General features: G+C 39.3%; 1 protein-coding gene across 2 annotated transcripts in view; it reads right to left on the bottom strand.

Moving 5' to 3' along the window:
- Positions 1–5,586: 5,586 nt before the first annotated feature.
- The window catches only part of TBL1X (transducin beta like 1 X-linked), a 193,046-nt gene continuing 174,661 nt past the window's right edge, over positions 5,587–23,971 (bottom strand). For both annotated transcript variants that reach the window (XM_082278853.1, XM_082278854.1), the window contains 9 exons: positions 23,063–23,126; positions 22,866–22,963; positions 21,277–21,337; positions 16,768–16,889; positions 15,211–15,285; positions 13,171–13,298; positions 11,864–12,029; positions 11,016–11,117; positions 5,587–9,925 (listed from right to left, as the gene is read on the bottom strand). In XM_082278853.1, coding sequence (XP_082134979.1) covers positions 9,899–9,925; positions 11,016–11,117; positions 11,864–12,029; positions 13,171–13,298; positions 15,211–15,285; positions 16,768–16,889; positions 21,277–21,337; positions 22,866–22,963; positions 23,063–23,126 — 843 coding nt within the window. In that variant the 3' untranslated portion in view covers positions 5,587–9,898. The remainder of the gene's footprint in view (positions 9,926–11,015; positions 11,118–11,863; positions 12,030–13,170; positions 13,299–15,210; positions 15,286–16,767; positions 16,890–21,276; positions 21,338–22,865; positions 22,964–23,062; positions 23,127–23,971) is intronic.

Here is a 23,971-nt window from a genome sequence, read left to right as displayed (position 1 = left end):
AGAAAACGTAAATTTTCATAAAAATAAAATTTTAACATTCAGTTCACTGTTCACAATTTCAGTTCACAACACCATCAAAAATTCCAGCAACATTTTCTCATAAAATTGCCATTGCTTTGCCCTCTCAATTTTTTTTTTTCAGGGCTATTTCCCAGAGACAGTTGGGGTGTTTGGTTGGTTTTGTTTTATTTCAACTAACAAAAGAAATAATTTACTACATGGGGCTCCAAGAGGCCACTGTAGAATATTTGTTTGAGAGAAGCAAGTCCAACATGACACTTTCCGTCTTAGAAAAAAGTCCAGATCACAGGACTTGCTGGGCAACAGTATCTCCCCCAGCCCAAAGCATGAAGGGTATAGCAAGGAGAAAGAAAACACTAATGAATTAGGCCAAAATAGTAGAGGAGGAAACACGATGGTTTTCATTCTCTCAAATTAATTTCATTTTGGGAGCTGTTCAGCTTATCATTCCAGCAAAGGAGGAATGAGCACCAACCCTTTTGTGGTTCAGACATGGGAAGGAGTGGTCAAGTGGCAATATGTAATAAAATTAAACTTCTTCGTTTCTGCTAGAGATGCTGCTGTTCGGTTCCTTCTGGAATAGATTTGGCTCAAGAAACACATCAGGCTGCTGGTGGTTGTTTCTAAAGTAAAAGTTTTGTAAGGTTTGGTGATAAAAGATGTGGGAAAAGTTCTCAGCTTAGAGCTGTGCACAGATTAGTTCCTCTCTCCCCACCTGCTTGCTTCTCTGTCACTGCAGAAACCAAAATCCAGGCAGAAATGTGCTGGTTTGCACAGACAGGAATGCTGGGTTTTTTATTGGTAAGGGGTCTTCAGTGAAGTATGCAGTTAATCTATCAGCTCCCCCAGTCTCAAGGGGGCTGGTGGAACTTGTACAGTGATGAGAAGTGCTGGTTTTTCCCACACCAACAGCTTCAGCTTCCAAATTTGCATCTGAATTTATTAATCTTTTGCAGACTCTGGTACAGAGTCCAGAGCACTTTTTAAAAATTATTTTGTACCAACACATTTTTTACCACTCTATATAGGAGATCTAGGATTTTCTCCTAAAAACTTATGTTGCTTGTATGTGAGATTTTTATAGCTCTTACCACAGTCTTCATCAATGTCTCTGTACTGAAGCAGACCTAAATCAGGATGCCATTGTAAATGTTGGTGGATTAGAAAGGTTACATTTTTAAAAATTTCTTTGATATGTATTCTTTGATCAAGTCATGAGACCTGGACCTTTAATGGGGATATTAAAAAGGATGTCTGTGTGGGCTGACTGAAGCACAGGCTCTGTGCCTTTCTTGTCCTCTGTGGAGTAAGGTGAGTTGGTGAATGATTAGACACGGTCATTTCATTGCGCACGAATTTCTCATGATTCTCCCCAAACCAGCCTCTGGGAAAGAAGCTGACAAGCAGCCACTGTCCAGGGCTTCAAGGAAGGAAACACCATGCTGAGAGCTTTTCCCATCAGATCTCTTATTCTTGGGAGCCTAGGTTGCCTGTCATGTGAAAAGGGGAGATTTCCTCAAACCCTGATGTTTGATTACTCTGTCAATGCCCTTGAAGGACTCACGTGAACAGGTTACAGAATAACACTCTTTATTAATGAAATTGTGACAGGTCAAGGTTCAAGGACTGCTGTGATAGTATCTGACTGAAAAAACCATATTCAAAGCAACATGTAATTCAAAGCAACACAGTGACAAGCTTCAGTCCTAACAAAACATAACTTGAGAAAATCATTCTGTGCACATGGAATACGGATGTTGCCCAACAGGTGTCCCTGTGGGGGAGAAGACAGGTTCACCCCGTCAACTGACCCCAGAAGTTACTCTGGAGACTTCCCTGACATCTTCCCATTCTTAACTTACTTTTGTACTATTTCTTTATATTTAGATGGAACTTGAGTGACTTCAGCCACACTCCTTCCTCACTGAAGGGTGGTCATGCCTTGGAGGTGTGTATCTCAGTACAGTACGTAAGATAACCTTGGGATGGGGATGTGTATCAGTCCAAGGAGAGGGATTTTGCCATGGGTGCTCATTCAAGAGCTTCTTCTTTTACCTCCCTTGTTTCTGAGGTGCTAGGCAGCTTTTCAGCTGGGACGTACCACCGAGTTCCCTCTTCTGCAAAGGTATGGACAGAACCTGGCTGTGGTCTCCACTCTGCTCCATCCTCCATTTAGTCCCGACTGTGTTGTGTGTGGGAGGTCAGATACGCTCACCACACTCCATCCAGGGAGTAGCAACTGTATTTTTCTGTATAACTTCTGCACCGTTACCTTTTTTCTCTCAGTCACCTTCCCACAGTGCCCTCACTGACAGTACTCTCTGCAGGCACTCGACAACTTTTTTAGTCCAGCTGGCAGGACACCATGGCTGTAAGGATTGCAGGAACTCTCTAAAGCCCTCCTAAGGGTCTGACATTTCTCTCTTTCCGTTCAAGAAAATATTCAGAAATTTTCAGGAACTGCAACACAACGTGTAGGAATGCAATGCTTACTTGACACCACGGATTTTCAGAAGCCTAGAGAGGTAATTCTCAGTTTTGGAATGGCAGAATGGCAGTGCTTTTCCATTTTTGTCTGCTGTGCATTTGACTGTGATGAATTACTCTAGAGAAGGACAAGGATGTCAACTTTGTCCCACTATTTAATAGGAAGAATTAGGAAAGTGATGAACAGAATCTTTTTTTGATCTCTTGTATTGAAATAATGACTAATGAATTACGTGGTGAAGCCAAGGCTTCTTCTTTGAAGGTAAAAGATGTTAGACCTTGCAGCCATAAAAGAGGATATAGCTGCTTTCCTGCAGCTATTAGGTTTTGTATTCTTTTGGTTTTGTGAATATATTCAAAAGGAAATGGAAAAAAACCTATCTCTAAGGAAACAAAGATCTTCCTTCCTATTGGGAAAGGAGTCAGCAATGATGATAAATTCCTTGCCAAGTGAGTAATTTCTTCGCTTGAAAGACTTCAAGGCTTTAAAAATTATTTTTTATACCACAGAGCTTCGATATGAAATTGCATGGCTTCTTAATGGTCAGTGCTGATCTCACCCTTGGCCGGAAATGATACACAGAATGAAGGCAGGGAAAGGAGTAGTTTTGAATGAGGTGCTGCAATACTAGATCTTCCCAGAATAGCTCTAAAAGTACCCTTAATTGTATTGCACACTGACAGAAGAGAGAAGCAAGCGTTTAGGACTGCTCAATGCTTCCAGTGTTAGTTGTCATGTAATTTTCAGGCTAAGTAAATATATATAGGAAAAATGCAGGAAAACTAAACTACAATTTTAGTTTGACAGTCATATGTTGTCTGAAAACATGCCTGGAAATAACAGGACTAAAAATAGGACCATCACGTAGCATTTATTTAAGAAGAAAGTAAAGTGAGAGTTTTTATATAGCACTACTCATGAAGTAGTGCTATACTGCTCCAGCCCCACTGTGGCTGTCTCCTTAGCTCTCACATTCTTTATTTTGAGAAGTTGTTATGAAGACATTAATGCTGTGCAAATGTCAGAACATGAACTGACACAAGTGTCATGAAAGTGCACTGCATTCTCTTTTTTGAATATATGATGATGTGAGATGCTCATCATCAGCCCACCAGTTTTTCTAGCCTCTCTGTCTTTCCAAATGTTACATATTCATCTTAGCTTAATGCTCTGGGTCCTCAAACACCTCAGAACTAGATGAAGTGACACAGGACTGTGTTTGTTAGGAACACTAATTCCTTTTGAAGGCTTTGGACCATCAGCCTTAGTTCAGGTCAATGGTTCAGCCTCTGACATGGTCACAAAGCAAAAACCCCATTTCATGTTGAATCCCCCCAAGTACCATGGAAACCACTTTGTGGAATAAAACCCAACGAAAATCTACACAACATTCAGCCTGTTAAAGCTAAGCAATCCCCTCCCTTTGTATCCTTTGAGATCAGTGTCTTGAGACCTAAGCAGAGAGAGGAGCCCATGGGAGCTCCTGACAGAGCTGACAACTTCACAGGAGTGGAATATTCTGAAATTCTTCAGAAGCTTCCAACTGCTCAAGCAAGGCTGAATTTCAGCCTGGCTAGCTTAAAGAAAAATTAACAATTTACCTTGATCAGAACTAGAGTCGAATTTATTTTATACAGAGAAACTTCCTTTTCAGGAAACTTTTTTGAAGGAGACTTTTTAAAAAGTACTTCAACCCAATCTTACACAAATTGGTTCCTTACCAGCTGTATAAATTTACAATAAATACAGCATGGCAGGAAATAAAATAAAACAGTAAACGTGATGTGAGCAGCCATAAAGGTGACCTGGTTAAAAGGGACAAAGTACTCAACAGGAGAAGTCTGCCAAAATTCTGAGAGAGAAATTGCCAGCCAGCCTGGGAGCTGTGAGCCTGGGGACCAGAAGCATTCTTGAGAAGCACAGCCAGCATCTCTGAAGTGCATCTGGGTACCAGGGACATGCTGAGATACCCTTAGAAAGTGCAAGCCCAAGGAACTGTAATAGTAACATCATCTGAAAAGCTCAAAAAATAGTCTGGAAAACAGGGATAACATCCTGAGAAAGAATGTATTGATAACTTCCACTGGCTGTTTCAACTGCAAGAGCAGGACAAGTCCCAAAATAGGATAGAAATCATAATCTGTTGGATGTCCCAGGTGAAAAATAGGAAGTAACTGCATCCACTGCCTGCTTGAAGTGGTGGTGTCCTGTACCCTCTTATGTATCTACAACAGAGAAATTACTTTCTATCCAAACCAGCTTCTCTTTCTCTTCCGGCACTGCACATCCTTGCCCCTTTCCTACACAGGTCTGTAAGACCCTGGACTATTGTTTGGGAAGCCTTGGTGACTCCAGACTCTGTGACATGGATTGTATCTGAAAGATACAACCTGTTGTTCTACTGTTCCCTCAGGGAGCCCAAGTCTGGGACTGTCTCACCCTCCTATCTCTGGGCTGGCTGGGCCCCTTCTGAGAGCTAAAAAGCTTGGTGTCAAATCTGTACATGTAATTAACCTGTCCTAAATGTGTCTGCTGTTATATTACTGCCAAGTTTGCTTCAGTACTAACAACTTAGTTGTAACCTGTAACATATATATATATATATATATATGCACACACACATAACTATCCATTAATTGCTACTACTATTGGGTGCTGGTACAACTGATTGCTGCTATAAATTTATTGTTGCTGTATCTCATTGATTGTTGCTATACCAATGCTGCAGATACTACTTTGTAATAGCTATATATATATATATATATATATATTTGCTTTCTTATAGGTGTACTTGCTAATGGTGAGTTGTGTGGTGTGTGTGGTAATCTGTAATAAAGTAAAGAAAATTAGAGGCTAAAGCCTCCATGCCCTGTATATTGCGAAATCCTACGAACCCATGGTCAAGGTCTTTAAATACCCACAGGCCAGTGCCACCACATCACAACTTTAGTCACTCAACCCCAACTCATGCGCAGGATGCAAAACAGCCAGGAAAGAATAAGGAACAACACGCACAGAATTCTCTAATATCAAAATATAGCAATTTATTCAAGACACTGAATATGATCTGTTGATTCTCTCCTTAAAACAAATGAGCTACAATACACAAGGTGAATTTGAAGAAAGTGTGGGTGGGGGGAGAAACAAAATAAGGGTTGATGTTGTTTCAACAGAACCTGGGAAATGCTTAAATGAGAACCAAGTCTGGCTGCAAGTCTGACACAGACAATAAAAACTGCAGAAGCCAGAATTCAGAATTTCAGTGAGTGGCTGAAAGAACATTTCTGCAATTGACAAAGAACCACATCTTTTAAAAAGGCAGTAAGAGGAAAAAAAAAGGAGGAAAAATTAAAAAGGGAAAAAGAAAAAGAAACCCAAAAACAAAGCAGACCCTTACATTTGACAAAGTGCACTTCACTTGGCTCTAAAATTAGCTATTTTTTTCTTTTTTTTTTTTTTAACAAATTAAAAGGAAATTTCTAAGATGTAGCATGGGGTTAATGTGTGTATAACCCTGTAAGTCAGGCCCTTTATTGCCCCATAAGGGACCCAGTGTTTTCTACATAAAAGATTCAGTATCCTTCTAACCCACAGAGTATAGTGGTTTTTCAGAAACTGGGTTTTTTTCACTTCCAGGCCAGTTCCAGACAGCCAGCAATAATAAAAATCCAGCAAGTCTCTGGGTCGTTTCTCAATCCTGTTTGGTCACTTAGGTTTTTCCATTTCTCTTCTGTTACAAAGAACTATAAACAAAATTCTAAGAAGAAATCTTAGGAAGTCCCCTGGGCTGTTGCTTCGTGCAGTTCTGCTGCAGGGGAGTCGTGGAGAGGCTCTGCCAGCTCGGGAATGTGCTGCTGCTGGAGGGGAGGGAAAGTTCCCAGGAGCACAGTGCTGCAGATCTAGGCTGAGACATCCACCTTGAACTACAGCCTCGAAAAGCCTCTCCCCCCACTGTCCATGTCCTGAAGAAACCACATCCTAAGGCTAAGATTAACCTTTGCAACTACACCTTCTGTCTTCCTTAATAGCTCTCATTTTAGCTGAAAACTATCTACTAAGCATCTTCCAGGATTTTCCAGTCTTTAGGATCTTGTGGAGGGGAAGAGAAGTGAATTTTCTTAGCTCCTCACATACATTGCTTTTAACTCTGGTGGTCCATATAAAAAATTTTCTGGAGCAGCAGCCTCTCTCACACATGAGCTTTGCAAACCAACTGACATTCAAATGTTGTTTCTCTTGGCTTCTTACCTCCATGTAGGAAAGCAGAGAGAAAGTGCTGTTCTGACAAATTAAAAAAATGGAAAAAAAAGGAAAAGGAACAGGCGTCATGGACACTGCCCTGTTATCTACAGTAGCTATCCTGGGAACAACTATGAAACACAGGCTGTGGAGCCAGCCAGTCATGCAGCATTGAGCAAATTAATCTCTTCAAATCCTGAGGTCTGGCCTATTCAGGTGTCACTCAAGGGACAGAGGCAAGGCCAGAGCCCCATCAGTGCTGCTCTCCCACAGACCAGCAACTTCTGCTTGTTATTCTCAGAAATGCCACCAAAAAGCAGCATAGGAATTTAACTGTTTGCATGCAGTGACTGCAATCAAATTATTGTCCAAACCGTGCTTTATAAAACCACATTACGCCTTTGTATTCAAGACTCTCGTTGAGCAAGTCCTCTCTTCTTTTAAAAAGTAGTGACTTTAAATTGGCAGGTACATGTGGTTATCTATAAAAGAGTGCAAAACTGCCACATGGTGATCTACAGCCATGCTCTTGGCACAGAAAACTAAAACCAACGCATAAAAGCATCTAACACCAAAAATAATCCTTGATATTGCCTGGCATTCAATTATTTGAGATAAAATACAAACAAGCCTAACTATCACTAATAACCAAAATCCCACGTAACTGTTTTCACCTCAGGACTGAGTAATACTTTTAGCAATTACTTCTTTCCATTCTTTTCTCCTTTCCAAAGGTGTATCTTTAAGAAATGCAGCTGAAGCTGGCAGTGGCTAGTTTCACTGGCAGGACTAAGATCCCCTACAGATGCAAGCATAACGAGAAGAAAACTCCCAATAAAAGATAGTGTTCAGATTCCATGATGATGCCCTGGGGCTCAGCAGGTCTCACACCACCAGTTCAGCCTGAGGGCTCTGGATTTGCTCAGATCAAATCAAACCTTCAGCAGCTGTGGTCAAGACAAGGGTAAGATGCCATGTTACAGAGACTTTGGGCAGGAAGGTTCTAGATCTGTTAAGAGGTCTGTGGCCTGTTTTCTCTCTCCTACAGATCCTAGCCTAGGCTGTGGGCTAGAGAAGACACCTGTGTGACCTGGCCAGTTCTGAGGATCTAAGTAATGTCTGACACCACCCCAAGGCTGCCTTATAGTTTACAGCACTTCCAGTAAACTCTGCCTATGTGTCCTTCTTTGCATTCACCATTTCCTTAATTAGAGTAATGCAGTCTTCAGTTGGCATCTGTGCAGGTGTCAGGGTTGCAGTAAGGAAATCTTGTCCAAAGTGGATAGGTGGTACTTGGCAACTCTCCATGGTCATTCTGATCATTTCACCCCCTGCAACTTTATAGTGGTTTACATGTTGAGATAGAACTTATATATATCCTTTATGATGTCATCACCTAATGAATTCAAGGTTGGCTCCTAAGCACCACACTGAGGACACCCTCGAGGCTAAACCTGTCTGGGCAGACAGCGAGCCTCCAAGTGCAGACCCAGAGCTTTCCTTGCAGGATGCAGCACATGCATGGCTGAGGGTGACAGCAGCACCACCCGCTGCAATGGCACAGCCGCCTTCCTGGTGTGTGTGGTCCATGGATGGACAGGAGCTTGGCAAGAGTCCATTCTTCAACAGTGACAGTGGCAGTCAACATATTTCAGTTCAACTGGTCTCATTAAGTCAGTGGTAAAACCCCAATGACTTACTGGAATAATGAATAGTGGAAGACAGCACTGCTCAGCAAGGCAACAGGTGGCCAAACCCGTGTTCTGTCAAAATCTGAATTATCTTTAGAGGAAAGCAGATACACAAGCATTTTCTCCTGGTTACTGAAAACAAACAAAAATATGGACTAGAGAAAATGAATGCTATATTCATAGTCTCAGGCTTCTGAATCTCTTTGAATAAGTTTACATCATCAAACAGCCAAAAAAAAAAGAAATGAGACTATGTAAATAGCTGGCTGCTGGAAAAGGACCTTAGTAAAGGACTGGTATTTTTTGTATCAAACACCATTTTTTCTTACAGCACTTTCTGAGAGAGGAGAGAAAAAGGATACTGTGCCTTTCATGTTCCCTGGACTCTGTGTCATTCTTTTTGCTTGAATTACACAACTGGTCTATTTTGTGGCCATTTTAGGCTTTTAAAACTGTTTAACATAAAAAATATTTTTTTTCCAAAAATACACTGGGTTCTTTCTGTTAAAAGTCATCTTTCTCCTGTAAAAATCTTCCCCAGCACTGCATTCTTATATAAAGCACTTATTACACAATTTGCTGAAAGTGCCCTTGAGACGCTAAGATCTGAAGCATGGAGGATTTTTTTTTCTTTTAAAGTGAGAGAAAGAAACGAAAAGGAAGATCTAGAAGAGAGGAGAAGCAGTCTGTCAAAAATTTTCATTGTCATGTCCACCTGGCTGCATCTACTATGGGCATACAGGGAAAAGAGAAAAAAAAAGGGGGCAAAAAGAAAGAGGAGAAAAAAAAGGAAGGAAAAGTTGGGAGTGGAAGGGAGAAATAAAAGCAAAACAAAAGTTTCACCCTAAACCTGGGATCCTCCAGGCTGTAATATTCCAGCTGATAGAAAAACCACTGAACAAAAAAAGTAGTCTAGAAAATAGAAAGTGTTGTGATTACAAAGTTGAGCATTTCATCAGTACAAACTGGTCTTTGAACGTCCTTTGGGAGAGCAACTGTAGTGTCCAAATTGGAAGGAAAAAATACAACACCGCATGGAGGAGGATTTTTTTCCCTTTTGGTTTATCACAGCATTTTTCTTTTTTTTTTTTCCTTTTTTTTTTTTTTCCTTTTTATTAATTTTTTTTTGGCACAGCTTTTTTTCCCCAGCCATCAGAGTAAGTTCTCAGATGCAAACCAAACAGTGCAATGCCTAGCTGGTGGCTTCATGCTTCCAAGGCTGAATGTTCCAGGTGGAAACCATTCCCTCCCCCTCTGAAGTGACTGCGTTTTTACTCCTTGATGAAGGTTACGGACAAAATACAAGTCACCTGTGGCCAGGGAGAGTTGGTTTCATGGTACACTCTAACTTCGTTCAAGTTTGTACAGTTCTGGAGCTGTTAAGAATAGTTTTGAAGAGTGCTTCTCCCCACACATTCACTGCTGGTCCATTTGAAATTTCTTCTAAAACATTTCACTTTTACTTCCGCAGATCTAGAACACAAACCTGCAGAGAGAAGACCCCGCGTTAAGAACAGTTTGTGAAGGTGGTATGGAAATCCCATTCATACACCTTGTGCACAGGGGGCCAGCCAGCTGGATGTTACACTCCCCAGCTTCAAATCAGCCTGTCTCAAGTACTGGTTTACAGGCACACAAGTAAAGGAACAAACTGAAATGGGAGAAAGCCCAAGTGAAACCCATAGATTTAACATTTAGCTGGGCTTTCATTGGTTTACAAACAAACATTTTGGTGGTACATCCCATAAGATTATGGGATCTATTCAGTTGCCTGAATATCACATCCACTTCCACTTCTGAAATATATCCAAAACAGATGCAGGCTTGGCAGGCATGACAGTGGACATGTGCCCATTTGGAGCAGCTGTTGCCAGCCAGGCATGGCACCATCTGAGATGGCACAACTAAGCTCAAACAACTGAATCATGTCATAGGTGTTCTCTTTGTTACAACCAGTTGAAAAATACTGCTCCAAAGTAGTTATGTCAGCCAGCCGTTTGTGTCCTTCACAAGATGATCATGCTACAATTTAATTTTTTTAGAAGTAACATTAACAGCAAAAAAATAGTAAGGAATAATCAGTATCTCCACAGCAGAATTTCTCCCTTACCACATGACAAAATCTTTGGGCATCATGCTGAAAAATTCCTCCTTTAGCTATCCCTATTTAAGGGAATAGGAATATTCTTCTGTGGAATCAAACTCAGCCCCAGGATAACTTTGTTACAGAGTTGACTGCTATGATCTGATCTTCATTAAAAATTGACAGATAATGATAGAAACACCACCACTGTTGTTCTTGTCAAATATGTATTTAAAAGTCATTCTCATCTTCAGCAGTATTCACCTGTTCCACAAGCATTCTTCATTTCCAACAGGAATACCACCTCCTAGTATTCAAAACCTTTCAAAGCAGGAGCATTTTTAAGACACTACACAGAGCTACTTATTTATGTCTTGAGCTGCCTCTGCCTTTGGCTCTGTCCCCAAGAGGCAAATACAGCATCCTGTTTTTTGTTGATGCTCCCCTGAAAAGAAATCTCCACCCAACCTTTGCAGTGTTTGATGATCCTTACCGATCCATCTGATGCGCTTGCTCCCACTTTGTCTCCTCTAGCATTCCAGCAGACTTCAAAGATGCCCCCGGTGCCTCTGTAGCTATGTACTAGAGTTCCGCTCTACAAAGCAAAACAGCACGCAGACGTTGGATACAGAAGTTCCCCTTCTTTTTCTGTCATGTGGCACTACATTAAAAGGGGGAACTATTCAGGTCACCCAGCTATGGCCATCTCCATACAGTGATGGAAACTGGTTAGGAAACAGTTAGGAAACTGGTCTTTGATAATGAAGAGTAACAGGCTCCTCCAGAAACAACAGGACTCTCAAGACATCTGTTTTTGTCAACTTTGTAACAGTAAAGGCCTGGGGAGTCAGGCTGATGTGCTCCTCTTTAAAGTTTATTGCTAATTCAGGAGGCATCAGTATCCAGAACTACATCTGTGGCACTATGATGTTCCACTTTTCTCCAGAATATCACCAGTCCCCTGTATCTCCTCTTCACAAAGTCTAAGCCAGGAGCATCAGACTCACAGCTGAACTCACTTTGTAACTAAATAAAAGTATCCCTAACTTAGAAGAATCAATCCACACCTTTGCTTTAAAAGCTGATGACCCAAAGCAATGTACCTATTTTCATGCATGGTACGTGTTTTAGCATACAAAGCAGACCGAGCAGAACTGTTCTGGGCGGTCACCTCACTGCACCTGAGTGACTCACCTGCCATGGATTTGTGCCAGCCAATACAATCAGGTTCACCCTGGCAGGCAGGTCATGCATGACCTAGGTACATACATTTTCCACTTAAGCTTTTGCTATTAATGTGTCATTTAAACCAGATGTGCTTCACATGAGGCAAAACAGTACCTGAGTATTCCATATATGGACACATTTGTCAAAGGACCCACTGGCTAGATATTTTCCATCAGGACTAAAAGCTACACTGTAGACAGGCTCTTGATGCTTTGTTAATGTATGGATGCAGACTCCTCGGTCAACGTCCCACAGCCGAACAGTGGAATCAAACGAAGCACTGCAAGAAGCATTCAAACACAGGAATGTTGTAATTTGGGTGTTAATCAATTTGCAGTGTGATACTGTAAATTTTATAAGAGAATACCACAGGATTTTTTTCCCTTGGCTAAGCAACACATAATGTTTCAAACAGAAAAGCTAGTATGTACCACAGCCCTTATGTTTTTTATCTTAAGAACTACAGCTGTAGAACTGAATTCTTGTATGAAGACCCTTAGGGCCTATCTGGATGTGCTGAATGTAGCCCTAAGAAGGCCAAGCCCTTTTGAGATTCTACCTCTGGTTATTCAAGAAGGTCAAGTAAATATTGTCATTAATAGGATAAATGGTTTCAGAGAGAGCTTATTCATGGTGGACTCACATTGTGTAATGAATTAGCATTTTGTAATTCTCTAGAACTGATTCTTTTCACTTTGTTTCAGTGATGCTTTTTGCTGCATTCCATTTAAATCCCAAACTGTGGGCTTAGAGAAAGGCAAAGGAAATAATTTGCATTAAAAAAATATTAAAAGAATAACTCCAAGAAAGTGGAGTTCTTCCATGTCCACTCCCAGACTAAGGAGTAAAATAAACCAGTTTCAGTACAACTCCTCCCCAAACTGCACACCCCATGAGCTGACCAGATAATCTCACAGTACTACCATCAACTGAAACTCTGCAAGTAAATATATTTCCTAAGCTCAAAGAAGAATTTTGCACAGATTTTCAAGTGGAATTTTAAAGACTATCCAAGCTTTTCTCTGTTAGCTAAGAAGGCTACAAAAATCATCTGTATCTGCCCAGGTGAGTTGCACGACCCCAGTTAGAAACCATTACTACCTGAAGGGGTGCCACCAGCCTCAGGATTTTCACTCCTAACACCCTGATGCTGGATGTGAAAGTGCAATGCCAAATTTAAAACCATTTTGTCAAAGGAGGTGAAAAGTTAAATATCACATGATTCAATTTTCTTTCTTTTTTCCCTGTCCTTTTTCAAATATGAATCCTTTCCCTTTGTATCCATCCCCCTGAGTTACATACACAGATACTTTTTAGTGGAATTGTCTGCAGGAAGACTGATGGCAAAGCGATAGTAGGGTTACATGTCAGAAAGATGATCCTTCTTCTTGGCAGGCAAGAAAAAGACGTGTATTTTTTACCTTGCTAACATGATGTTGGAGTTTGGGTTGCTGGTGCCTGGTCCTGTAGGGCTCCATTTGATAGTATAAATTTCTTTGCTGTGAGCCTGAAGATCATGTACACAGGTATCTTGCTTCATACTCCAAATCTAAGTCAGAGAAATAATGAAGGGGGAAAGCGGCAACATTATTAATCTCTTCTCAGCTGCATTATTTCAGTTCTGTGTTATTCTTACCATTTGTTTATTTGAGATCTCGACTCACCTGAATACACATAATTTATTAATGCAGCAATTTGGCACATATATTAAAATAACTCCAATAGGGGAAGAAGTTACATATTTAATAGCATTTATTCAATAGATAAGAACTAAAGAAATGCTGTACCTCCCAGAGCCAGAAACTATTTTCATACAGAAGTGTAAGTTAATCTGTTTGAAGAAGTTTAACTTGAATTTTATTCACACATTGCAACAGCAGTCATTTTAAAGAATGAGAAGAAAATTACAGCCTTGGCCTTCTCAGGGCTACTTAGAACACATCAATTTTCTCTTATGCTAGTAAAATTCTCCATTTCCTCCTGAACTCCATTTGTCTTCCTCATGTTTTTAACAGTACAGAAGGTGGAAGACAGTCAGCTGTTTCTGCAGTGTTACATGACCAAGTACTTCAGTGTGAGATGAAGAACAGGCACAATATAGATGACAGGTAATTTAGTACCCCTTTTCTTCAGCTAACTGAGAAAATAAGATGAAGGGATTCACAGCAGGGAAAATAACTCAAATTTAGTCAGTCAGTTTCAGAGAGATACCAAAAATATAGTAACAATTTAACTCAGTTGTTGTAAGTCTGCACCATGAGAGGAATGATGTGCTCTTATGCTGAATTCCCATCAGTGTACCTGAGACTGCTTTTGGAAATGCTACACAAAGCTCAGCCATGTTCTATGGCTGACAGGCAGCATGTTCCAAGAAGTTACAGGAAAAGATCATGAATTCCAAAAATAGAGAAGAAAAAGAAGTTGGAGAGGAATGATTTATAAAGGAAAAGGAAGAAGAATAATTGCCTTAATTTGGAGCACTTGAAGTCTCCATCACTGAAGGTTTTTATAAACACATGAGGCCAGGGATAGCAAACCACTATCCCTTGTGCCAAATTCAGTGGTCAGGAATTTGAACTGAGCCATGGTGGTTTTTAAAACACAGCCTGCAACTGGGCACCAAAAAGATGTGCTACCACTGGGTCAGGATGTTTAAGCAGAGCAAGAATAGTTATGCAATACTGCTTTGTGGCAGTGTGACAGACAAGGTGCTCCCTTTTGGCCCTGTTTTCTGTAAATTTCCAGCTCTGTCACTAGTCTGCAAGAACACATCTGGAATCCAGAATGATGAAAACCGCAGTGGGTATGTGGCAGAGTCAGAGCAGAAGTCAGTCTATGGAGAGGAAATATTCATAACGCTGACATTCACTTAACTCCTATCTGCAAATTACGCTGCTGTCTCAGTGTCATGCTAGAAATGTCCCACGCTTCAGCTGTGTCAATCAGCAGTGCAAAGAGATCTGAATCTTAATTAACACAATCACAGTGCTAGGAAATTATTACTGGTACAATTCTATCCATAAAACCAAGTATTTCCTGGGATATTTACTTTCTTCGAGGAACCAGCATAAACCAACAATCCAGCAGGACGGCTTTGCTGTAACAACATACAGCTACTGCTACACAGACATAGCCTTGATTTGATGTGGCTGGAAAAGTAAAATGAGAAAGGCTTTTGGGCTGCTGAAGTTCTATATTATCTATATGTAAATGATGACTTTTCTGTGACAGTGGCATATCAGTCATGTAACACTTATTTGGATAGGACGCCTCAATTTCCCCAGGGTTTGCTTCCCTGTGTTCAATCTTTCAGATTTGCTTTAGGAAATATGGGACAAAATGGAAACTACTGCTCATGCAGAGTTTGAAGAGATACAGTACTATCATTCTGGAAAAGACTGAAAAAGAGACATAATTTTTTGTCCTTACTTTTTGAACAGCAGGAATGGAAATTATTTTACCTTTAATGTCATGTCATCGGAGCAAGATGCTAGTAGCATGCCAGATGGGTCCCATTTGATTGCATTCACTTCATTCTGAAATCAAGAGTGATTTTATTAAGCAAATATTCCAGTTACTGCATTGTACTGGGCCCTCAACAGAGGGCACTCAAGGTTTGTGCACGGAACAAGTTCATCCACAAATTACAGTGCTGGGTGCTTTTAGAGGTGAACAAAAGCAGTGCTGCCACCCCAACACGCTTTTTAAGTGGCATTTTGGAGTGGAACCATCCTGTGCTTGTGAAAATCCACGCAAACAATCTTCTGATGTGTGTTCTGGCACAAAGTTTCTCCTATCCTCTCTTCATATCCTAGGATTTAAATAAACCCTTAAACCAGACAGATTGCTGATACAGCATTAGCTTCTTTTTAAAATGGAGGCATTTCTTTAATTAATGTTCCGTAGACTCAGAGAGATGAATTTTCAACAGAAAATACTGATCCTGGTGGGATGTAAAGTTTTGTGGACTTGGTAATTCTTCATATCATAGCTCTACAACAATGCTGGTCTCTCTAAAGAGAGGTTTATGTGTAAATGAATTCCATGACGGAAAATTAAACAGTTTAGGACACTCTCTCTATCAGTCTTTCTAGCACTTTGTACTTAACTAAGCCTAGTGTATCCCCTTGGTAATGAGTAAGTTTGCCATGCTTTTCCAGGGTTATAGATAAGGAGAAAAAAAGCACTTCATAAAAAGGGAAAGACTGTTGTCTTAAAAATATAAATTGGCTCAGGGTCTCAGTGAAAACAATCCTAAAAATATTTAAATTTTGCTTTATATATTTCACATGTTATAGTAATAATTAAAAGCAAGTAGAGATATATTTGAAGTGAAAATTTGGATCATGTACAAAATGGTGTGTTTCATATAATCATAAAAAGCACCAGTCTGTTGTTAGGAATGTACAACCTGTCATGAAATATCCAAACCACAGACTAAGATAAAAGTCTCCAAATGCACAGTGTTTCTTCAACGGGGAGATAGCAAGTTCTGGGAGCTAACATCTAAATTATGGGTCAGTATATGATAGCAGATTTTCTCACAAATGAAACATAAAAAAAGTAACCTTTGACAGTCATTAAATACCACCAAGAAAAGAGCAGGGAAATACATCTTAAATATATTTTATTAGATTCTAAATCTATATCTAAATTGATTCTAAAACTGAACAATGGCTGGAAGCAAACTGTTCTCTCCTTATTCACAACTCTCATTTAGTAAAGGAAATTAAGCCAGCAAAAAACAGAATCTTATTTATGAATGTGCCTTTAGTCTGCAGCTCATGCTACATAGAAACACACTCACTGTTTAAGTCAGAGGTTTTGCCTCCCACAGTGATTTACAACATTTATCCCTTCTCACAGGCAGTGAATCACTCCCAAGGAATATGTTTTTAGGGAAACAACAGGGTGTAACACCTTTGCTGCTAGAACATACCCTGCAAACACATCATCTGCCATCATTACAACACATTGCTGTGACTTTATCACTAACATTTTGGACTTGTTAAACTTACTGTGTGTCCTTGAAAGGTTTTAACGGGACGATCACAGCCAAGTCTGCATACATGAATGCACATGTCAGTACTGCAGGAGGCAAAAGTAGTGTTGTTCTGCCAGTCTACATCCAGAGCAGGAGCTGTGAATACAAACAACAGAAGGAACATCAGGGATTGTGACAAAGAAACAGTTATCCCAAATAATCTTCCTCCTATCACCTATCTGGATGAAACAAACTACAGGCCAGTTCTTGGTCTGTCACCTGTTGCCAGTTATAGGTACTGTCTGAAGGGCACAAATTATTTTTTCTATTCCAATGGATAATCTGGATGCTTTGCATGGCATCTACTTATGAGAATCTTTTGGGTTAAGTTACATAAGCAGGGTGAAACACTACCTCCACCCTCTCTGCTCCCAGCTACACATATCATGGGCTATGTCCAAAATTCATCCCTCTGTAAGCCAGTTCAGTGAAGAAACTGAAAGAAAACTAACCCAGAAAAAACGTGGATAATTTCATCTGGGTTAGACAAGGATATTCCTGTGAATGCCAGACACAACACACGGCAAGGTGGAGGAGCAGGTGGCTGTGTCCCTTGGCACCAGAGCTTTATGCAACCACTGATACAAACCTATCATTCTGTGCAGGCACGTGGATTGATAATATTAAAATGCAGTTTAATTTGCTTGGGGACTGATTTTAGGCAGGTACATTGATCATCCTCATCTGAAATGAGTGGAAGAGTTTCTGTAGAGGGTTTGGCATTAACTAGCACTGAACTAACAAAACTCTGTGTGCAGAGAACACATGAGCATGTAAATAGTGCCTATGTACAACACACACACACTTTGCAAAAAGAATGGCAAAAAATCCCCAAACCACTTTTCCAGCACATGACTGCAGAGTACAAGAAGGAGCAGGAGGGAGCTCCTGACAAACAGCTTGCTTGTGTTTCTATGACTGCTGCTTGGGCTTTTTCCCTCAGGATAGAGTTTAGCTGCCCTCCAGAGGATGACATAAGACTTGCTAAAATATAGAAATCTTATTCTCAGCACACTCTTGTTAAAAGCAAGTGTGCCAGAATGAGACCAGCATATAGGAAACAAAGTTGAGTCGCTTCCTGGCAAAGATACAATGCAAATTTATCATTAAAATGAAACCAAGAAATTCCTTACTCAAACACGTTTAGAAAGATACTTTGGTAATATAGAGGTGAAAAGATACCTGTTCTGACAAGCCTGTTACATTTAGATATGTTTTTCCTATTATAATTTTTATGAACTGCAAAACAAAATAGATCCATATCACCTTCTGAATCATCAGGTAGCTCTCTAAATGAGAATGGAGGGCTAACATTGTTTCACAGACTAGAGTTTTTTTCAGTATTAATGAGAAAGATCAATAATTCTGTACGACAGGTAAGGAATTACTACCTTGCAGAAATATAAAGGAAATTTGTGTGAGGAAGGCAGACTACTTTTGAATTTTCCAATGAACGTGAATGAGGATCAGGAAACAATAAAAGATCTTCTTTCTTTAACTGCCTGTTTGTCTTTCTTTTTATGATGCAAGCTTTGTATTATTATTTCAAAGCAAACAAGTCTATCATCATTAATAGCAATATGCCTTCAGGGCTAGTATCTAGTATGATATGTATGAGTCAAAAACTAATTTTCAGAAAGCTATTGGCACCTAAAGCTATGGATTTACACTGCAGCATAATTTGAATCATAAAGTGCTGATAATTAACACTGATTCATTTACTGGTGGACTCAACCATATGTTTACTGGATAAGTAACTGCATAAAGTGGTCCGAAAAATTCAACCAAACATGGTTGTTGATGTAAATAATAAAATTGCCAAAGTATTTCCAAAACCACAGGACACTAGCCAATTGCATAAAACCAATTAGAATATCATAATATATCATAATAAAAGCAGCAACAAATCCTTAAAAAATGCAGCTAAAATAAAAACCAACAATAAAAGTGTTACAATAACTATCTGTTAATTTAAGCTTTTTCAGAACAAATTTAGGTGTGATTCAGAGCACTTGGATCACAGAATCATAGAATGGTTTAGGTTGGAAGGGACCCTAAGGAACACCTAGTTCCAGCCCCCCTGCCGTGGACAGGGCCACCTTTTACTAGACAAGATCACTCAGAGCTCCATCCAACCTGGGCTCCTCTGGGCAGTCTCTTCCAGTGCCTCACCACCCTCACAGAAAAAATTTATTAATGATATCTAATCTAAACCTTTTGTCTTTCAGTTTTAATCAATTCATCCCTTGTCCTGTCACTACACAACTAGATGGCTAAAATTGGGGTTAAACAAATACCTCTTTTGGTATCAATTAAACAATTTGTTCCTGCATGCGCAGACATCAGTCCGTATCTATCAGTAGATTTCAAAATTGGATTATTTAGCTCCTTTTTAAAGAAATAAGTTTTGTGAATATGTATTTTGATCAAATGCCCTATGATGATTCATAGTTTTGCAAAAAATAATGAAATCCTAGAAGCTACTTATCTGCAAACTTACATATTTTGACCAAAAAACCTTAAAAATTACATGGGAACACCAATGACATGGAGGCCTTCAACACCCAAACAAAGGAGTCTTCCTTATGTATTTTAAGATGACAGTTTAGTCCACATGGTGTAAACTAAACCAGTTGTTGTAAAGAAGCAGGGAGTAAAAAACCTTATGTTATTCCCAGGCCAACTACCTCCAGACTTCAAAGAAGTATGTGTTAAAGGAAGTGTACCCTGACTGGACAAGACTTTTAATTGTTAAAACGCCACCTTTAATCCTTGTGTAGACAAGGTTTTCAGATTCCACACATGGAAATGAATTTGTTCTCAGTTTGTTCTGGTGACCCAAAGGTGAGGTCTTTGTGGCTTTAGACTTGCGAGGACAAAGTGAGTAGAGAGTCTGGCTGATTTTAAGAAGGTTTTGTAGGATATATGCTTTCTCCTGTCAGCAATTTCCTTAGTAATAGTATTTCCTTTAACTGCTTTACTTTGCTATGAAAACGTATTTGAAATAGTGAAAAAAAATTAAAAATATGAGCTTCTCCGTATCTAAGCTTCAGTTGTGTCTCACAGTCCAAAGACAGTGTGTGCAGTAAGAATTTTTAAGAAAATCTTTTAATGTACATGGACTTTTTGCATTGGTAGATATAGCTGAGTTTTCAACTTGCTAAAAGGGGAACGGAGTGACTTGTTGTTGATGCACATCACTGCTAAGACAGCTTACATGTCAGTGAATATGATTCTGAAGGAGCAACCAAGTTCTGAATCCACAACTAGATTACTAGTTAGGGATCCAAGGATTAAGAGTCTCATTAACTGAATCACTCTTATGTGTAAAGTTTGCTGTTACGGAACAGTTACGGTAGATAGATAAATGCCACAGTGAGAAAATCTGTCAGCAGACACCAACTCCTCTAAACTGACAGCTGCATTAATAAATGAGGAGATGAGTGATAAAAATGCAGAGTATGGATCTGCTGTGTCCATGGACATACTTTTTGTCTGCTGTTGAATAACCATTTAGATTGCTAATGCATGTTATTAATATCTGTGTAAATGTGAGAATAAGAACAACTAGAAATTGAGTTTAAAAGCATGTGCAAAATAATGTTTTAAAATTAGTATAAAAAGATGTGTTTTTAAACATCATTCAGCACCTTGTGAAAATCTGCTGTATTTAACAATGGATTAGTTACAGTGAGCTACGAAGATGAACACCTCTAGCACCAAAATCCAGAATGTTCTCATGGTTTTAAACTCAGTTTGACTATACCCCTTAAAATTCTTCACTATGGCAACTCAGCCACTATGGATCATGAATTCAGGCATCATCTTACAAGTCTGGTCTCAGGTGAATTTCAGATTATGTCAATGACTGTCTGTTATTCAAGATTATTTAATATTTGTGACATCTCCTGTCTTCTTGAAACAGATCTACAAGTAACCATCCAAGCAGGGTTTTAGTGCAGCAAGGTTTTGAAACTCAAGGCTGGCAAATGATTTCCAATAATCAGAGAAAGCAAATATTGAAGAATTTCAAGTTAAAATTAAAAGCTAAGAAATTCTGAGGACCTTCATGAGTGCAGTGGTGAATGTAAGGTGCATGAGAGATCTGCCTGCTTCTGCTTCAAATCAGCTTCATTGAAACAGGAGCAGAGAATGGAAAAGATCCCAGACACCTCCACTGAAAGTTCTCTTCATGAATCACCACCTGGTACTATTCAAGCACATGGATAACGACAGGACCGTTCAGTCAGGTACACACGGCTGGTGTACAAATCCTCTCCTAAAAACAGTTTGACTTTCAAAGCTGATTCTCACAGAACTACATCTTTCTGATGTGAGAATAAACCCACCAGCCATGATACTCAGGATAGTCAAAGCACAAAAAAACTTGATTGAAACTTTTCTCTGGCAGATATGGATAAAGTACATTGACAGAATTAAAAACTACATTTCATTTTCCTAACAAGAGTTATGCAAAAAGTACCTGAATGGAAAGGAAATTGCTGTTTAGCTTCTCCTGTGTGAGCATCCCAAATTATTGTTGTCTGCATCCAAAGAAAGGGTGGAAAAAAAGATTAGTGACTGTTCAGCTCAGAGAAAAAAACCCAAAGAGCACCCTCACTAAGTAGCAATTCCAAATGAACTGATAAAATTATTGACTACAGAGAGCCTTGTGTTCTCAAAAGCGGGAAAACCAGGAATCACTTCCAGATATTACAGAATAATAACCTAGGTGTAGATTAAGAAGTATCATGCCCACAGAAGAAGCAATATAACTATGAAGGATGGGCATATCCTCTCTGAATAGCACTAGAAGACAACACCACACATTTTTAATATGCATATTGAAAAAGCTGTTTCAGTTCCCATCTTTAAAGAACACTTTTTCCCCCTTCAAAAGATGCAAGTTGAATTCTACTTCAAAATGATCCCGAACCCGATTTCTAACAATTAAACCAACAAGTGAAATGTTTTTCTATCAGCAGAGTACACAATACTTCTTGCCACTGAGGTGGGATGGACTCAAGTGTAATTGGCTTACTACAGGTTTAATCCATACTCACAGCACATGTGAGCACATCCCCTGTAGAGCTCAATACCACCTTCTGAGTGAATTGTCAATTTACTGGCAATATATACTTCCAGAAAATAAATTAAGGATGCATCATCTTGCTGATAATGGATCACCTAAAAAAACGCTGCTTTTATTGAGAATGTAAGTTTCCCAGCGTAATGGAACTACCATTGGGAGAGCAGTGTAGCTGAATTTAAGCCAGTATTAAAGCAAGTAAGTTTCCATTTTCACAAGGATATGAAAATAAGGGATTCACTGAGCCTACAAACATACAAACCTCAGCTAGACTCCCCCTGCCAGCTGCTGGAGAGAAGCCCTGTCAGTGCATCTCACTGGAACACAGGCCATGCAGCCTATCCTTTGGAAGTGCCATTTTTCTCTCTGAATTTTTATAAAGGAGGCCAAGGATGACATATGCATCTAATTTTCAGACACTGAAAGTTAGGCAAGATGAATGCTGTGTACTTTCCAGTTTCAGTTTTAATGGATTTGTGCTCATCATCATCAGTCATCTGTTCATTTTAATCTCTAGTGTGCACTCAGCTGTAACTATTTCGCAAAACTAACTGTTTTGCTTGATTTTCAGTCCAGAACTATAATTTTTTTGCATATTTCCAGAGGAAGCCATATATATTTTATTCAAATAAAAGTTTCAACACTTAGATGAGCTAAAAGGTGCGGTATCTTTAAGATCACTTTCTTCCTGTAAATAGTTAGCTGATAAAACTACAGATGTAAGTACTGGAAGCAGTTCCTTCCTTAACAGAGACACACCTAAGATGCAATTTTACACAATTTTTTTAAAAGTTAAGTATTTTCCATGAGAACAGTATACATTTATACAGCCTCAAAAATGTAATCAACATGCACTAAAATATATTAAAGAAATGTAAACTCTACAAGATGCCTGAAGAAGAAAATAATCTTAAGGAATTTAGCAGCACAAGCTCACTCATCAGCACACTTTTATGTTAGAATAATGTATTTTTAAAACTCACTTTATCAACACCAGCACTTAAAATATAATTCCCCTTTTTGTTCCATTTCAGGGCAAATATTGGACCTTTATGTTGACCTAAGGTGCTTGCAAGGTTACCTGGAATAAAGAACAGGTTATTATTACAATTTCTTTACAAAATAGTCAAATTCAGTTCACTGCTGTTTGGTGCTTAATAACAATAAATGTTTGACTTACCATCTTCTGTCCATATTCTTGCAAAACCATCATATGAGCCTGTAGCCAATAGTGTTCCATCACTCTGTTGGAACATATATAAATGGCAAAGGTTGATATGAGATAAAATATGTTTCAACCAATCTTTTTCTTTCTTTTTTAAGATTTGCTAATTGTGATTTATGGGAATTCTGAGTCCACTCACTGAGACAGATTATGCTATGATTTAAACTAAAGGTTATTACTAATAACTAAAGGTTATTACTGCAGACAGCCCAGAGAAAATAAAACCCTCTAACATACAGTGAAATATTGGGCTATACCATCAGATATGAGCCATTTAATCAAAGAGATTAGAAAAAGAAAACAAGCTATAACAAGTTCTATGGGCTTCTTCCAGATAACAGACAGATACTACTTTTTAGACATAGAGGACCTATAAAACATCAACAGATGACCTAAACCCAGACTAAATCCCAGTTCGGTGAAATTCAGGCACCTCTACTTGAAAGAAGGCTCTAAGCCACCTACACTCAGGGTTAACACCTTGAATGTTATCTGCCACCAAGGAATTGCTTTCTACTTGTCTGAACACAGACTCCCACATGTGCTCACAGGCACAGTACCGTGATGGACAGCCTGAGAAAATTTGGATTCATGGGACCCACTTAGGAGGAAAAAAAGCCCACTAATCTAATCAGCAAATTACATGTATTCTGGAAGGAACCTTTCACAGAAGGGTATGTCCTGTGCAGCCAGTGATGCTGGTGTGATTGGGCCAGAATGAGAATAATTAAAACAGAACTTGACTGTGCAGTCTGGTGTGATGGACACTGTTGAAGCAGGGTATTTAGTCTTTCAACATTTCAGAACCTGAAGTAAGAGTGAGATTCATCCCATTTATCTTCAGACATGCAGAAGTTAGGACTT

This window comes from Coloeus monedula (genome assembly GCF_965178545.1).
Source record: "Coloeus monedula genome assembly, chromosome: 3".
Classification (NCBI taxonomy): Eukaryota; Metazoa; Chordata; class Aves; order Passeriformes; family Corvidae; genus Coloeus; species Coloeus monedula.
This window is presented reverse-complemented; position numbering and strand designations above follow the sequence as displayed.